This window comes from Musca vetustissima, unplaced genomic scaffold (genome assembly GCF_032173495.1).
Source record: "Musca vetustissima isolate MV318-11 ecotype Yass unplaced genomic scaffold, APGP_CSIRO_Mvet_v1 utg139515, whole genome shotgun sequence".
In the NCBI taxonomy this organism is placed as follows: domain Eukaryota; kingdom Metazoa; phylum Arthropoda; class Insecta; order Diptera; family Muscidae; genus Musca; species Musca vetustissima.
In genome coordinates this window covers 30,692-48,695 of record NW_026883309.1, presented here as the reverse complement: position 1 = coordinate 48,695, position 18,004 = coordinate 30,692, and the positions used below count along the sequence as shown (strand labels likewise).

The following is an 18,004-nucleotide window of genomic DNA, read 5'->3' as shown; positions in this document are numbered from 1 at the left end:
ATCAACCAGCAGCAACAACAACAGCAACTGTCATTAATGCAAGGTGGTGGCGGTGGTCATCAATTACAACGCCATCCACAAAGTTTACAATCGATCCCGCCCAATGCTGCCCATTTGAATTTTGTACAACAAAAGTAAGTTGGTGAAGAAGAGTCTTTGTTGTTCTTGTTTTTGTTATTGTTTTTTTGTTATTAATAAAAGTGGTTCAATTTTAATAAATTTTATTTATTATTTTTTTTACAGTTGCCTAAGTCCTCGCTCAGCTTATTTTTATGAATTTCCACCAACGACGGGTAAGTTTAGAAATTTTATTATTTTTTCAATTGCCAAAATGATGGACGGGACAACAAAAAATCCCATAAATCCTTAAATATCATTAAACTTATTTTTTTTCTTCTTCGATACATTGTATTCAATACATCACTCAGTCCACATAGACTTTCAATAAATAATAAAAAAGTGGTTAAAATTTGTTTTAAGCCTCAACGAAAAAAATCCCATAAAATCAGATTTTCCGGACAATGTGTTTTTAATGACACCCTGAGTATTTTTTTACGATGAGTCCTTTTTCAAAAAAGTGAAAAAGTTCAGGGGGGCTTAAAAGCTTCCTGTTTTAATGTTTAGAATTTTTTTTCGTGGCAAAAAAGGGTGACAAATCATTAAGTAACCATTTTCCATTTCCTTCAACCCCCTCCCCTTTAAATGCGACCTCTTCTTCTCTCGTACCAGTTAATGTGCAACCAACCCCTCTCTCGAGATACCATCATCGCTACCAAAGTTATAAAAGCTTCCGCTTTAAATTGATTTTACCGGAAACCCGTTAAGTAATTTGCTTATTTATACTTATGCTCCAGCTCTGCTAAATACGACATATGTATGTATGTAAATGTGTTAACTACCTACCTTAATGTCTTCTCTCATATCTTTATGGCCATTAGCACTCACGAATTAATGGAAAGCAGGGGAATAAAGAGAGGTTGCTAACCATAGCAAATCGGAAGTTCGAATGCAAAGTTATCGAACTGCAGATACATTATTCATTTAGACAAATGTAAGGTTACTACCCCTGGTGGGTCAAACGTGGTCGGGGGGAAGTATGTAAAGAGGAAAGTTATTTAAATGGGTTAGAAGTCATTAGTGTTCGTTAATAATTCGTTTAGGTTAATTGAATGCAACATATGGTCAACTAAAATCTTATTAACATGGTAATGGAATTTTGGTAAAGAGGAAGGATAACTCACAAGACGTATTTCAAAGGACTCAACCAAAGGTGTAGACTTTTTAAGAAATATTTTTCAAGGACCCAACCAAAGGCGTGGATTTTTTAAAGACATATTTTTCAACGACTCAACCAAAGGCCTTTGATTTTTGAAAGACATATTTTTCAAGGACTCAACCAAAGGCGTGGAATTTTTTAAAGACATATTTTTCAAGAACTCAACCAAATGTGTGGATTTTTTAAGGACATATTTTTCAAGGACTCAACCCAAGGTGTGGATTCTTTAAAGACATATCTTTCAAGGACAAAACTTAAGGCGTGGATTCTTTAAAGACATATTTTTCGACGAGAAATCAAATTGATCATGTTGTGATAACGGAAGGCATTCATCCAGTGTATTAGACGTTCGATAGATTCGAGGAGCGAATATCCATTCGGATCACTACCTTGTAGCAGCCAAGGTTCGCACTCATTATAATGTTGCAGCAAAGGTGCGATCTAACAAAACACGGAAACTCGACGTCGAAAAGCTGCAAACACATCAGGTAGCCCAGTCCTACTCCGGCCAATTTACCACCTGGTTGACGAAAGCACTTCTTGTCCCGATAATAGTATAGAAGCACAATGGCAAAGAATTGCCAGCTCCCTACAAACTGCAGCTAAAGCAACACTTGGGTACCAAAAACCACCACCAAGAAACCCATCATACGATCAGGAGTCTCGTAATGCTACTGATGTGAAAAGCGCAGCGTATAGGGCAACCCTGTAGACAGTAGCAACACGTAATGTGGTGGAGAATTATAAGGAGAAAAGGAGAGAGGAGAAACGTGATTTCAAAAAGAATAAGAAAAACATAATTATGAGCAAATCGAGATGTACAGGAGTCAGAATGAAGTCCGGAAATTTTACCAACGAGTAAAACACCAAACCGAAGGTTTTAGTGCAGGCAAATCCTCCTACAGAGATGAAGAAGGAAAACTGGTGACATATACAGACAGCGTGTTGAAGATCTGGAAGGAGCATTTTGAAAAGCTTCTGATATTAAATAGTTGCGGTGAAGAGGATACTCCAGAACCAATAGAGTGTATAGAGTGTATACCACCTAGCCAAGATGAGGTCATAAAATCAATTAATCGACTCAAGAACAATAACGCAGCAGGAGCCGACGGGTTACCAGCCGAACTATTTAAGACTGGTAGTCAGATACTGGTCCGGAGCATGCACTAGCTGATTAGTACAATTTGGCTAGAGGAATGCATGCCCAATGATTGGAACCTCAGCATCCTGTGTCCCGTGCACAAAAAAGGAGACAAGGTAGAGGAATAAGTCTCTTTCTCATCGCATATAAAGTGCGCTGTGTGAACGATTGAAGCCAATGATCAATGACATTATTAGACCATACCAATTCGGCTTCAGACCTGGCAAATCCACCAGATTTTCACTCTGTGCCAAATCCTGGAAAAGACCCACGAAAAACACATCGACACATACCACCTATTCGTCGACTATAAAGCCGCGTTTGACAGCCCTATCCGCTCAGAAGTGTTTAAAGACATGTCTACGTTCGGCATTCCTGCAAAATTAATACTCCTATCCAGGATAACTTTAAGTGGCACAAGATCAGCAGTTAAACTCGGAAAGGACATTTCGGAGCCCTTCAATACCGAACGAGGATTCAGACATGATGGCAGTTTGTCCTCTGGTCTTTTTAACATTCTGCTGGAAAAGGTCATACGAGCAGAAAAGTGAACAGAAATGACACTCTGTATACCAAACAACACATGTTACTCGCCTACGCCGATGACATCGATATAATGGGTCGATCATAGCGTGCGGTAACAGCCGCCTTTGATCAAATTGAAAAGGAGTCTGCCAAAGTGGGTCTGGCAGTAAACGGCGAGAAGACCAAGCTGATGGTATCAAAGTTCAAGACGTTCAGTATACTCGGACAAACTGTGGAACTTGAGAACTACAGCTTCGAGGTACTTAAAGATTTTATATACCGTGGATAACATCAGTTTCGAAATTCGGAGAAGGATTGTGATGGCCAACAGATGCTACTATGGTCTATGTAAGCAGTGTAGAAACAAGGCCACCTCCCGCCAGACCAAACTCACACTTTACAAGACGCTGATACTACCCGTGCTGTTATATGGATCTGAAGTATGGGTACTTGCGCAAGCAGACGAGGCAGCTCTTGGGGTATTTGAAAGAAAAATTCTCCGAAAGATCTATGGGTCGATCTGTCGACGGTGAATATCGGCATCGAATGAACCACGAGCTTTACAATTTATACGCGGACATCGACATAGTTAGTCGTATTGAGCCGCAGCGACTACGATGGCTATGCCATGTTCTGTGAATGAATGATAATGCCCCAGCTCATAAGGCATAGAAAAGTGAACCTACTGATAGTTCCCGTAGAAGGGCAAGGCCACGATAATTTTACCAATAGGAAAACTTGTTTAAGCTATTTTGTTGTTCTTCCTAAGAGCCTTGTGTCAACTGCAGTTATTTTATTGATATCCTTTTGTGTATATTTGTTTTTCTGGGGATTGAAAAAGTGCCATTGAGGATTTCCAATTCTATTTCAAGTAGTTTGTTATCCAACAATTTATTTTGTAAACAGGTTTGGCCATAAAATATTGAAATGCCAAATATTTACACACTTCAACTAACACCATCATCACCACGACACTATTATAACACACACTAGAAGGACAATATTATCCTTGTTGGTTGTTATCGCCTCTTGTCTAACAAACAAACAAATCTGCCGACAAAAATAAATTCTGCAAATGACCTTCCTTATTCGAGTATTTGAATTTGGAAATCCTTTATTATTGCGTGTCCTAAAAATTCAAGTGTTTTTCCCTTTTTGTTGTTGTTGGTGGCCTTGTTCAAATATCAAATGTCATAGTGAAGTGCTGAAGATGTTGATGTCTGCAACACAGAATCTATAGACTTTGCGTTTTTTTGCCAAATTGACATCAAATCAAAAATCGGCAGCCACCCTTTTTGCTAGTTTTCTTTGAAAAATATAAAAATTTCCAAGAAACTAAAAAAAAAACAGCCAGAGATAAATGGTCCCCAATCAATAGTGCCTGAGGAAAAAGGAACCAAAAAAATCCAACTCAGAAATCAAAAAGAATATCGCAATGATGTCACACTGCAGTCAAACAAAAATTGAAAAAGAACAGAGAGAAATTATGGGGAGGGGGATACAAAAAAAAAACTTATTTTTTTATTATTTCCAAGTCAAATATCAAAAGGAATTCAAGCAAATCACTTGATGAGCGATTGTGTATGTGTGTCTAAGGACATAACAAAACTAATAATCCGGAATTTGTAGATTGATTTTTTTCTATGGTTGAGTGATGTATTTTTCATGTATTGAATTCGGATATGTATGTTCGTTAAGATGTTCTTTTGTAATTTTCTTGTTAATATAATTGTTGTTCTTGTTGTTTTTCTTCTTTTCATTTTCATGATTTTTGTTCCAGAGGGTCGTGAAACTAAAAAACGCACAACATTAGCCCGTTTACTGAAAGGATTAAAGACCGTCAATCGTCGAGATCGTGCCAGCCATCAAAATACAGCAGCTCAAGCACAAGTCAGAGTAAGTAAAAATAATATCTTCAAGATAGAAAAGAATTAAAAATTTTATATTTAAGCACGCTTAAGAATTGTGAATATTTAAAAAAAAAATTTTTGAGGACTCATCCTAAGGCGTGAATTTTTACTTTACAAAGGCGTGGATTTTTTACACATGGTCTTAACAAAGACTTCGTTTTTTATACCCTACACAACTATGTTGTCAGGGTATTATAGCTTTGTGTAGTCCCAAGAATTTGTAACGCCGCGAAATATTGGTCCTAGACCCACCTTTATATATACCGATCGTCATATCTCGACTAGCTGAGTCGATCTATACATGTGTGTCCGTCCGTCCGTCTGTCCATTATAATTTGTAAACACGATACAGGCCACAATTATGGACCAATCTTCACGAAATCTTGCATGTAGGATGGGTTCTGGCCAATGAAGACCGCTATTATTTTTGGAAAAGATCGTTTAATATTTAGGGGATGAAATGGACCAAATACTTAATTTTTGTCTGATTTTCTGATCGCTCCAGAGGCCACAATTATGGTCCAAAGAATAAGCATGCCTCTTTTTTGATAAAGATTGGGCAATATTGTGTGAAATATTACAAAAATTGTATTCTACATCGTATATATTTACCCCTGAAGGATGTAGACCCAAGAAGTTGACAATATATCCAAGACGAGTGGTTGACCTTTAAATTGATACCAATTACATTGTCGTATGTAATCTGATGAGGGAGTTACACTCAAATATTTACTGATGCTTACGTATTTGGGATATTATTTAGTAACCCATTACCACATTACTTACTTACTTAGCTGGCTTGTTACAGAACGGTTGTTCCTTAAAAAAGATTTCCAAGCGCGTCGGTCTTGTGCGCAAATGCACCAATTTGGAAGACCACGTTCCAAGATGTCGTTCTACTTGGTCTTTCCATCTAATTTGTGGCCTTCCCCTTCTACGGGAACCATCAGTAGGCTCGTTTTTATATGCCTTTTGAGCTGGGACATTCTCATTCATCCGCACAGCATGATCTAGCCAACGTAGTCGCTGCAGCTCAATACGACTGACTATGTCCATGTCCGCGTATAAATTGTAGAGCTCGTGGTTCATTCGACGCCGATATTCACCGTCGACGAGAAATATTCTTTCAAACACCCCAAGAGCTGCCTCATCTGCTTACGCAACTACCCATACTTCAGATCCATATAACAGCACGGGTAATATTAGCGTCTTGCAAAGTCTACAGAACGGTTGTTCCATAAGCCGAACTTAAAAAAGATTTCCAAGCGCGTCGGTCTTGTGCGCAAATCCACCAATTTGGAAGACCACGTTCCAAGATGTCGTTCTACTTGGTCTTTCCATCTAATTTGTGGCCTTCCCCTTCTACAAGAACCATCAGTAGGCTCGTTTTTATACGCCTTTTGAGCTGGGACATTCTCATTCATCCGCACAGCATGGTCTAGCCAACGTAGTCGCTGCAGTTCAATACGACTGCTATGTTCATGTCCGCGTATAAATTGTAAAGCTCTTGGTTCATTCGACGCCGATATTCACCGTCGACGAGAAATTTTCTTTCAAACACCCCAAGAGCTGCCTCATCTGCTTACGCAAGTACCCATACTTCAGATCCATATAACAGCACGGGTAATATTAGCGTCTTGCAAAGTGAGAGTTTGGTCTGGCGGGAGGTGATCTTGTTTCTCAACTACTTACCTCGAACATAATAGCATCTGCTGGCCATCACAATCCTTCTCCGAATTTCAAAACTGATGTCATTCGTTTTGTTTATGGCGGTACCAAGGTATATAAAATCTTTAACTACCTCCACAGTTGGTCGGAGTTGGTACTGGAAGTCTTGAGCGTTGATACCATCAGCTTGGTCTTCTAGCCGTTTACTGCCAGATCAACTTTGGCGGACTCCTTCTTAATTTGTTCAAAGCTGGCTGTTACCGCCAAGAGCTGCTCATCTGCTTGCGCAAGTACCCATGCTTTAGATCCATATAATAGCACGGGTAGTATCAGCGTCTTGTAAAGTGTGAGTTTGGTCTGGCGGTGGCCTTGCTTTTGAGTTGTTTGCTCAGACCATAGTATCATCGGTTGGCCATCACAATCCTTCTCCGAATTTCAAAACTGATGCCATTCGTTTTATTTATGGTGGTACCAAGGTATATAAAGTCTTTCACTACCTCGAAGCTGTAGTTCTCAAGTTTAACAGTTGACGTTCGAGTCTACTGGACGTCTTGCGCGTTGTTACCATCAGCTTGGTCTTCTCGCCGTTTACTGCCAGACCCACTTTTGCAGACTCCTTTTCAATTTGTTCAAAGGTGGCTGTTACCGCTCGCAATGTTCGACCCATTATATTGATGTCATCGGCGTAGGCGAGTAACATGTGTTGTTTGGTGTACAGAGTGCACTCTCTGTTCACCTTTGCGTCTCGTATGACCTTTTCCAGTAGGATGTAAAAAGATCACACGACAAACTGTCACCTTGTCTGAATCCTCTTTCGGTATTGAAGGGCTCCGATTGGTCCTTTCCTACTTTAACTGCTGATCTTGTGCCACTAAAAGTTATCCTGCATAGCCGTATTAATTTTGTAGGATGATATGGATGATCAGATAAAAATGTTGGAATGAAGTGGACCGAAAACATATTTTTTGTGTTTTTTGGAGTCCATCTATATTCCAAAATTATAAGCCGAACATCACAACACAGCCCACGGTGAAGGGAATCTGGACAAGTAATTAGAAGGGCTATACTGAATATTAGTAATATTCGGAAAATATGTCAGAGTAAGGAAGACCCAATCGGGCAAGGGGGTTGCAAATTACGAAATGTTGTCCAGGCTCGGAATAAAAATACGCAAAAAGTTAGAGATCCGTGGTAGTTGTCCGACTATACTGTTCCGCTCACTGGTTTATAAATTATTTTTCGAGGTCTTTACAAAGGTGTGGACTTTTTATTGAAAATTATTTTTCATGGTCTGGTTTTAAGATTTAAATTTCTTACTGTATAACTTTAAACGATTTCCAAAAAAGGTCTTTAATCACTTTACAAAATGAAAATTGAATATTTTCACTAAACAAAAAACGAAGTAATAAAATAATACCCTCTAGACAGACCTCATACAGAAGAGAAAATTTAATCCCCTTAGCCACCCAAGGGGTACAAAATCTACCCCCACTCCCTTTAAACTCCATTTCATTTATTTACACATCCATTTACACACATGTCTAAAAGTTTGCATACCAACGATGTTGTTGTTGGTTGGTTGGTTCCACGGTTCGCTGGCTGGCTGGTTGTTTGGTTTAATGTTCGCCAAAAAACACAAGAAAAGAAAATGAATTTACTGATGTTATTATTCTCGTTACTTCTTATTTCAGTGTTGTTGTTGTTGTTGACTTTTTTCTCATTCGTTAAAAGACAGTAAAAAAGTCCTTTTCAGCACATAAAGAAAATTGTCTCGCAAAAAAACAGAAAGGAAAAGTTTGCGAAAAAATAAAATAAACGAAATTGTTCTTTAGAGTTTATAGACAGATACAGCAGAGCTGTTTGGCATTTTTTGTTCCAGCGGACTTTGCATTTATTTATGTGAAACAAATTTTTTGGAGCTGCTAACATCATAACGCCAATATCAAACAATACCAACCCCCAGACCATCCATCCCGCCATCCATGACCCCCGAACCACGATTGGTAAACATTTTAAGTGAAATATATATGTTGTAGACATGTGGGGTGGAGGAAGAGGGCTGGGGTTCAATATTTACTTGTCTGCTAAATATTAAAACTTTGTTTCTTGTTGTGTTGCTCGACAAACAATAACAACAAGGACACAAATGTTATAACTCGCAAAAAATAACAGCAACATCTATACCACACACACACACACTCACATACCCAAACAACATTCGAGTATGTAAATATTTAAAATATTTTATGATAATCGTTTGATATTCGGATGATTTAGTGTTACTGTCTGATTATGTAAAAACGCGAACATATGTAAAATTTATGTTTTGTTTGGAAAGGCATGACGCGGGATATATATACATATAAGTGTGGCGGGAAATTGATGTATAAAACACAGCGACACATTAGTTGTAGTTGTAAAAAGGATAGGGCTACAGCATATCTCAGTGACAGAGTCATCATTTAAAAAATCCACGCGTTGTAATAGTCCCTGAAAACTTCAAAAATAAGTCTTTAAACCAGTACGGAAAGTAATAAAGTTGGACTGGGCCTACTATATGATACCCTTCACCCCTTTGGATATATTCTACATATATATCCTAACAGGCGTCGCCTTTTCGGAGGAACATTGATATGAAATTGAGCAAACTTAAATCTAAATCAAGCTCGTTTTTCTCGAAACTTAACACACGAGCTATGGTAGAAAGATTTCCATCTCAAAGGCACGAAATCCAATTTACATTAATTTGAACGAAACTATATATTGGAGCTAAATCTAAATCTGAACCGATTTTAACGAAACTTAGCACACACCATTCTTTTCTCGAAATTTGGCACAAGTCATTCTCTCAATTGAGTACACCATGTAAAATTTCACGCATATCGGAAGATATTTGGGAATTTGGTGCACCATTTACATAAAATCGGACAAAATTATATATGGGAGCTATATATAAATCTGAACCGATTTTCTCGAAACTTAGCACACATTCAGTACCATATACCAAATTTCGTTCAAATCGAAGGATATGTAGGGTCTTTGGTGCCCCATTTACCTTAAATCGGACGAAAATATATATAGGGGATATATTTCTAAATCTAACCCGATTTTCTCGAAACTTAATACACATCATTCTAGCCTTAATTCAGTCCACTATGCAAAATTTCGCGCAAATCGAAAGATATATAGGGACGTTGGTGTACCATTTACATAAAATCGGACGAAACTGTATATGGGAGCTATATTTAAATCTGAACAGATTTTCTCGAAACTTAACACACGTCATTCTAGACTCATTTAGGTATACCGTACCAAATTTCGTGCAAATCGAAATATATATTTGGTGCCCCATTTACCTTAAATCGGACGAAAATATATATAGGAGCTATATCTAAACCTGAACCGATTTTCACGAAACTTAGAACACATCATTCTGGACCTAATTCAGAACTCTATGCCAAATTTCATGCAAATCGAAAGATATATAGCGACTTTGGTGCCCCATTTACCTTAAAGCGGACGAAACTATGTTCAGGAAACTTAACTTACATCATTCTAAACTTAATTCAGTGCGCTGTGCCAAATTTCGTGCCAATCGAAAGATATATAGGGACTTTGGTACCCCATTTACATTAAATCGGACGAAAATATATATGGGAGCTATATCTAAATCTGAACCGATTTTTCTCAATTGCAATAGGGTTCGTCCTTGGGCCAAATAAGTGACCTATGCCAAATTTCATCCAATTCGGATCATAAATGCGACCTGTACTTTTGTACAATTTAACATCTGCAGACGGACAGGCGGACGGACATGCATAAATCGACTCATAAAGTGATTCTATGCATATTCTCGTTTCCTTTTGCCTGTTACAAACATATGCACAAAGACATAATACCCTGTACCACAGTGTGGTGAAGGGTATAAAAATTCACGCGTTGTAATAGTCCCTGAAAACTTCAAAAATATGTCTTTAAGAAATCCACGCCTTTGGTTGAGTCCTTCAAAAATATGTCTTTAAGAAATCCACGCCTTTGGTTGAGTCCTTCAAAAATATGTCTTTAAGAAATCCACGCCTTTGGTTGAGTTCTTCAAAAATATGTCTTTAAAAAATCCACGCCTAGTGTTGGTCTTTGAAAAATATGTCCTTAACAAATCTACGCCTTGTGCTGGTCCTTGAAAAATTTGACTTTTTAAAATCTAAATATTTTTTTTAAATTATTACTTATGAATTTGATTGTAATGAAGTTGTCAAGCTTCTCTGAAATTTGCCTCCTTTTTTTGTAGCATCCTCCCCTCGTATATTTCCAAATATTTTTTTTTATTTTATTGTAACAAAGAAAGCTTTTAATATTCCATTACATACGATATATGCGGAAGAATCTAATGCCTGCGCCAGTATGTTTACTCAAACTCCCTCAAAGGAAGAACGGAAGTTTCCTTTGGTTTGGGGTTCGAAGCCAACGGAAGTTTGGGGTTTCACCCCCACCACCATCCCTTAAAAGGAAAAAAACTCCAAAAAATAAAACCCCCTAAGAATCTTAGATTTATATTATTTGCAAAATTGTTTCTTTTGTTTGTTGTTGTTGTAATTTTTATTATTTGTGTTCCATTCTTGCTGATGTTGTTTTTGTAGAAGATGCTTCACTAAATTTACTGAGAATATTAAAGTTATGGTTATATTCTAAATAATAATAAAAAATAAAAAAGGCCATCCCAAAAGATTTTGTTCTTAAAGCCCATATCCATTACCATTTTTTCGGAAATGGATAACCAGCAATGACCTTTTTTATGCTTTGCAAAATATTTTTTATTACCAAATGAAGGAGGGGGAAGGAATTGCACCCTTACCACAAAAATCCTTAAACTAAAAAAATGTTAATTTAATCAAAAGCAAGAAAAATGAAATGCTATCGTGGTTTCCAAACCCAATTGTTGTTGTTTATGGTTTGTTACAACAAAAGCCAAATATTCTGAGAAGGGTGGAGGTGAGGGTCCAGTGATTACAAATGTAGCCAACCAACCATCCAGCCTCAGGACAGGGGTCAGGCAACCACACCAACAAAAAAATTCTCAATCTCAAACAATAAATATTTATATATCCGTAAGCAATTAATTTTGTTGTTGTTATTGTCCCCTACTTTCACGCTGGACCACCCATACCGAACACCTTGTGTGCTGGTGGCCATTTGAACGTTGTTGATTCAGTAGCAAAAATTTCCCCTATTGAGTATGGCAAGCCAACTTACGCAATGTCCCACCATGGAGGCCCATTGTGTGATTTTTTTTCCAAAAGGTGTATCCACTATGAGAACTTTTTTGCATCCTCCTTTTTGAATCCTTTTATTGCTTTCAATCCTCTGTTTTTCATATTTTTACCCCCTCCAAACTTGACATTATTAATTAGAGGTTAATGCTTATCTTATATTTCAAGAGCGTTGTGTCATCGTCTGTGGCACCATGCCACCTGGATGGATGATGGGTAACCAATGACGCATTTTTTGCCACCATTCATTTATCCATTCACTCCTGGCAGTCACTGAGGCATCGAACAAGCAAGGAACAAGCCAACCTGCCATCTCCCGGCAGTTGATAAAGCACGCATTGTGTTACTACTTGTCGTGTTAAATGCCATCGGTGGCAGCCAATGAAATTTCCCTTTTATTTGCCTTCATCATTGTTGAATGTCAGTCATGGTATGACAGCCTGACTTGCCTGCCTGCCTCGCAGGGAAAGCTGTTGGCAAATTTGCTACTCCTTTCTACGGGGCTGCTGCCATGCTTGGTTTGCTATTCCTGCATTACCCTCCAGACTTTTTGGAGTAAAAACTTGGTTACAAATTGTTTCAATCTAATTACGTTGATGATAATCATGATGACATGAAGTGACTGGTTGGCTGCAGAGGTTGGTTGCCGGGTTTGGTGGTTGCATTAAAATGCATTGCCGAGTTTCATTTTTCTGTTTTTGTTTTTCATCGAAAAATTTCTTTTCTTTTTGCCTTCAAACAAAAGTTTACTTAAGAAGTGCAATTTATATTCAGATTGTGGCAAGAATTCGTTTTTTTCGGTTTTATTTTTCATCTTCCCAAAAGAGGTTTCATTATGGCTTCCTCAATCGGATGGAGGAGGGGTGCCTACTTTAGTTTAAAATTTAATTAGATCGACTATTGTCGTCGTAAAGGGAATCAGAATAATGTGAATAGGCACTTAAGGTTGCATACATTTTTTGTGGACTTTTTCTGAAATGAAAATTATTTTTTTTAATTGTTTAGAATGCATTTAAGAGGTTCTGGTTTCGGATTTTTAATAGAAAATATATCTGGAGGCGATTTTATTCTAACTTCCAACTTCAACAAGACACTTAAAATGTTAAAATAAAAATAAATGCACTGCATTGATTTGTTTTGTTTTTAGCGAACATTTCGGAGGGTAATTTTTTAACAATGACGTTGATGTCTTTAAAATTTTCGAGAATTAGCCTCTATAAAAATTAAATTAAAAAGACAGGGCAAATTAAAGAAAAAAATATATAAAATGGATATTATTCTGCCCTAGCTCTTCAAATGGGTTTACTGTATTTATGAGAAGACCAAAACATTTCTAAACTAAAAACAGTGAGCGGAGCAGTATAGTCGGTCGGGGCCGACCATATGATACCCAACACAACATTCACGAAAATCTAACTTTGTCTGCTTCTACATTCTGAGCTTGGGCAATATTTCGCGAACTTTGAATCTTCTTGACCCACTAGAGGTCAACAAATATTACTAATATTCAGAATAGCCCTCCTAATTACTTCAGCTTTCAATTATGGCATATAGATCGACTCAAGAAACAGAAAAAATAAGTTTTCGGCCCACTTTATCCCAAAATTATTATCTGATTATCACCGAATATTAAATTCGTTGTCCTTGAGCATACCTGGATCCTCATGGAAAATTTCAAAGCGATCAGCGCTCTATTTCGCCCTCTAGTATGGTAATGGGTTACTAAATACTTTATAAATACGTAAACACCTCTAAATATTTAAGTGTAACACCCGCATCCGAGTTCATACGACAATATAAGCTCCTCCTCTTGGGTATGCTATCAACTTCTCGGGTCTTTGTCCTTCAGGGGTAAATATATACGCCATAGAATATAACTTTTGTAATTTTTCAGACGGGTCATCTTCATTCATACTTACAACATGGCCATAGCCAACGTAGACGCTGCAACTCGATACGCCTGACAATGCCGATGTCCGAGAATAGCTGGTACAACTCGGAGAATTTTTCTCTCAAACACTCCAAGAGCTGCCTCATCTGCTTGCGTAAATACCCATGCTTTAGATCCATATAACTGCTCGGGTAGTATCAGCGTCTTAAAGAGTGTGAGTTTTTGTCTGGCAGGAGGTGGCCTTGTTTCTAAGCTGCTTACTTAGACCATTGTAACATCTGTTGGCCAACACTATCTTTCTCCGAATTTCAAAACTGATGTCATTCGTTTTATTTATGGCGGTACCAAGGTATATAAAATCTTTTACTACCTCGAAGCTGTAGTTCTCAACTTCCACAGTTGGTCCGAGTCTACTGGACTGGACAGAGTGTCATTTCTGTTCACCTTTTCCTCTCGTTAAAAAGGTGACATGACAAACTGTCACCTTTTCTGAATCCTCATCAGGTATTAAAGGGCTCCGAGTGGACCTTTCCAACTTCTACTTCTGACCTTGTGCCACTAAAAGTTATCCTGAATCGCCGTATTAATTTTGCCGGAATGCCGAACGTATACATCGCTTTAAATACCTCTAAACGAATAGGAACGAATAGGTGGAATGTGTCGATGTGTTGTTCGTGGGTGTTTTCCAGGATTTGGCGCAGAGTGAAAATCTGGTCAATGGTGGATTTGCCAGGTCTGAAGCCCCATTGGTATGTCTATTCGTTTCAGTCGTTCACACCGCACTCTGGATAGCACTTTATATGTGATGGGAAGGAGACTTATACCTATATAGTTCACACATATCGTCTTGTCTCCTTTTTTGTGCTCGGGACACAGGATGTTGAGGTTCCCATTATTGGACATGCATTCCTCTAGCCACATTGCACTAAACAGCTGGTGCTCGCTCTTGACCAGCATCTGACCACCAGCCTTGAATATTTCGGCTGGTAACCCATCGGCTCCTGATGATTTATTATTCTTCAGCCGATTAATTGCCTTTATTACGATCATCTCTTATTGGTTATGGGGTACCTTCATCACCGCCACAATTGGATACAAGAAGCTTTTCAAAATGCTTCTTCCAGATCCTCAACACGCCGTCTGCAACTCTCACCAGGTCTCCTTCTTTATCCCTACAGGAAGATGTGCCTGCACCAAAGCCTTCGGTTTGGTGTTTTACTCGTTGGTAAAATTTCCGGACTTCATTCTGACTCCTAAACATCTCGATTTACTCACGCTCACGTTTTTCTTGTTCTTCCTTCTTTTTGTTTTTTTTTTTTTTTTTGGAAAATACGTTTCTCCACTCTCCTTTTCTCCATCGCACTGCGTGTTGCTACTGCCTATAGGGTTGCCCTATACGCTGCATTTTTCACATCTGTAGCATTAAGACACTCCTGATCTTACCATGGGTTTCTTGATGGTGGTTTTTGGTACCGAAGTGTTGCTTTTGCTGCATTGTGCTTCTACACTATTATCTGGACAAGAAGTAGGCTTCTGCTACCTGTTGTGTAGCTGCTTTTCGACGTCGAGTTTCCGTGTTGTATTATATCGCACCTCTGCTGCTACATTAAGACTAGTGCGAACCTTGACTGCCACAAGGTAATGGTTCGAATCGATATTCGCTCCTCAGATCGATCGAACGTCTACTACACTGGATGAATGCCTTCCGTCTAGCAGAACATGATCAAGTTGATTTCTCGTTGCTTGATTAGGAGAAATCCAGGTGACCTTGTGTATATCGAGATGCTTGAATTTGGTGCTGCTAACTACAATGGTTTTTGCTGCCGCGAAGCCAATCAACCTCATGCCGTTGTCTGATGTTTCTTCATGGAGGCTGAATTTTCCGACGGTGGGGCCAAATATAATTTCCCATCCATTCATTAAAATCTCCTAGCAGAATTTTAATATCATTGCCAGCGCAGCGGTCATATGCTGTTTTTAGACGCTCATAAAATATGTCTTTGGTCTGCTCATCTTTGTCTTCGGTCGGAGCATGGGCGCAAATAATAATGATATAGAAGAACTTCGCTTTTATGCGGATTATAGCAATTCGTTCATTTACTGGAGTTAATCTTGAGATGAGGTTTTTTATTCTCCTGTTAACCATAAATCCGCACCCATGTTCATGTCTCGTTTCATGGCAGCTATAATACAGGCCGTAATCGTATGATTTACTTACGCCTGTCCCTTTCCATCGCATTTCCTGTAAGGAAATAATATCGGCTTTGTACTTCTTGAGTACATCCGCCAAAGCGAAAAATGCGCCTGTTCTGTACATCGTGCGCACATCCCAAGTGCAGATTCGCAGATCGTGGTCCTTTATACGTTTGCAGGGGTCATCAACATTAGAGGGGGTTTGATTTTCTTTTCTTTGATTTTTCATAGTAGGTTGGGTTTTCCGAGTGTGGGCAATTAACCCGACGCCTCAACCTATTTTTTTTGTTCTTATGGGTGAACTCGCGGCATATATTAGCTCACTATTTCATCGGGTGATGAAAATATCTCACCAGGTGGCATCGCGGGAAGGTCAGTGTCCACAATTGAGATGAAAGAGGGACCAAGATAAGCCTGGACTTCGCCATGTTAAAGCCAATCAGAGCCGTTGCTTGGTATCTATCATCCCCTACGCCACCCACATACCAATGTAGTCTCACCGTATGTTACTCATACGCCTATGCGTTCCATTAATTAATATCACTAATACGCTCCATATCACGTGACCTAATTTAATTTATTTTTTTGGCAATTGGGAAAATTTTAAAAATATTGTGAAGAGAATTTATAAAAGTTCTATATCTACTATTACAATAAAATTTTATTTTAAACTAGCGGGCCCGGCAAGCGTTGTCTTGCCTAGCAATATTGTTATGTCTAATTTTCGGAATTTTAAGTTTGTTTTTACACCATCCAACATACATTTCTACTTCTTATAAGATATTTGATATGGAAAATGCTCAACAGAATTGCTTCGAATTTAATATTAGGAATACTTATTGAGCAGAAAATCTCCCTAATTAATAATATCAATATTGACCCAAGTATTCGGATAGCTCCCATATAACGGTATCACTTAATATTCGGTATTTGGGTGTAATTTTATGTTAGCCCAAGCTACCAAATATCCCCCATATAATAGTACCCCACATTTTTGATGCTGTGGGGGATTTGGACACGGTTTTAAATCTAATCGGCTGTAATTTGGCATTTGATTCTTATTTGGTAGAATGCATTGCACTTGAGGTAGCTCCCATATAACGGTACTCAAAATATTCGGCATTTTGGTGTTTCAACCATAGTGGTTGAAACGTTTTATTTTGGATGATCAAAACCTCTTTACCAAAAATGAGCAATATTGGTAAAATGTTCCGTGTAGCCCCATATAATGGTATCCCCCCATTGTTTGGTATTTTCTCATGTGGTGTTAACTCTTCTTTCCAAAAATTAATATATACCCATTCCCATTGTAGTAGCTATAATATACCATAACGGGATATTGAAGGGTAACACACATTTATGAGGGAACATTTCTATTTTGGCCCAAGCTCCTACATACAGGTCCCACTCCATTTTCGGAATTGTGAAGACTTTGACCTAATTTTCTCGTAGAGTATGCCATACATATTTGCCGTTTAATTTTTGGGTACGTTGAAGTTCCTTCCTCCTTTTCCAACCTGTGTGTCTATAATTTTGAACATTGTCGTTAAAGATCATGGACAACCTACTACCTAATAGTGTTATAACATTGCACCAACATAAATGTCCCGATAGATTTAAGGAATATACATATGAGAAGATATCGATCGAACTGTTCGATCTTAACAACATTTTTACATGTTATTAGATCTCCTGACATATTGAGGTATTTGTAATTTTATAGTCACAGGTTCAATACGAATAGGTAACATCACTTTTTTTTAATATGAGTTATGCCTGTCTTGCAGCAAATGAGTGGTATATTAGTTTCTCTGCGATACATATTATTAGTATCGGATAATGTGGTATTGAGTTTATAAGTTCAAAGATACTAACCAACGATTAGACAAATAACCACCATATAATGGTGCCATCTGATTTCCAGTGGCATAGCAACATTTTAGGTACGTGAAGAAATAAAATGTCCCTATGGAACTATTATTATTATTTTAGGAAAGTAATCTTGAGCATGGATCTTAGAATCAGAACTCTATTCCGCATGTCTTCTGATTTTCATCCTTGCATTTGTCCCAAATGTACGGGCATTATATGGAAAACGTGTACATTAAATGGTACTTCTCAATTATTTTTAAA

At 38.1% G+C, this 18,004-nt stretch overlaps 1 protein-coding gene across 1 annotated transcript in view; it reads left to right on the top strand.

Moving 5' to 3' along the window:
* Window positions 1–14: 14 nt before the first annotated feature.
* The window catches only part of LOC133330185 (uncharacterized), a gene marked incomplete at its 3' end in the record, with an annotated part of 34,398 nt that continues 16,408 nt past the window's right edge, over window positions 15–18,004 (top strand). Inside the window, exons 1-3 of the mRNA XM_061538650.1 lie at window positions 15–134; window positions 244–293; window positions 4,723–4,838. Coding sequence (XP_061394634.1) covers window positions 37–134; window positions 244–293; window positions 4,723–4,838 — 264 coding nt within the window. The remainder of the gene's footprint in view (window positions 135–243; window positions 294–4,722; window positions 4,839–18,004) is intronic.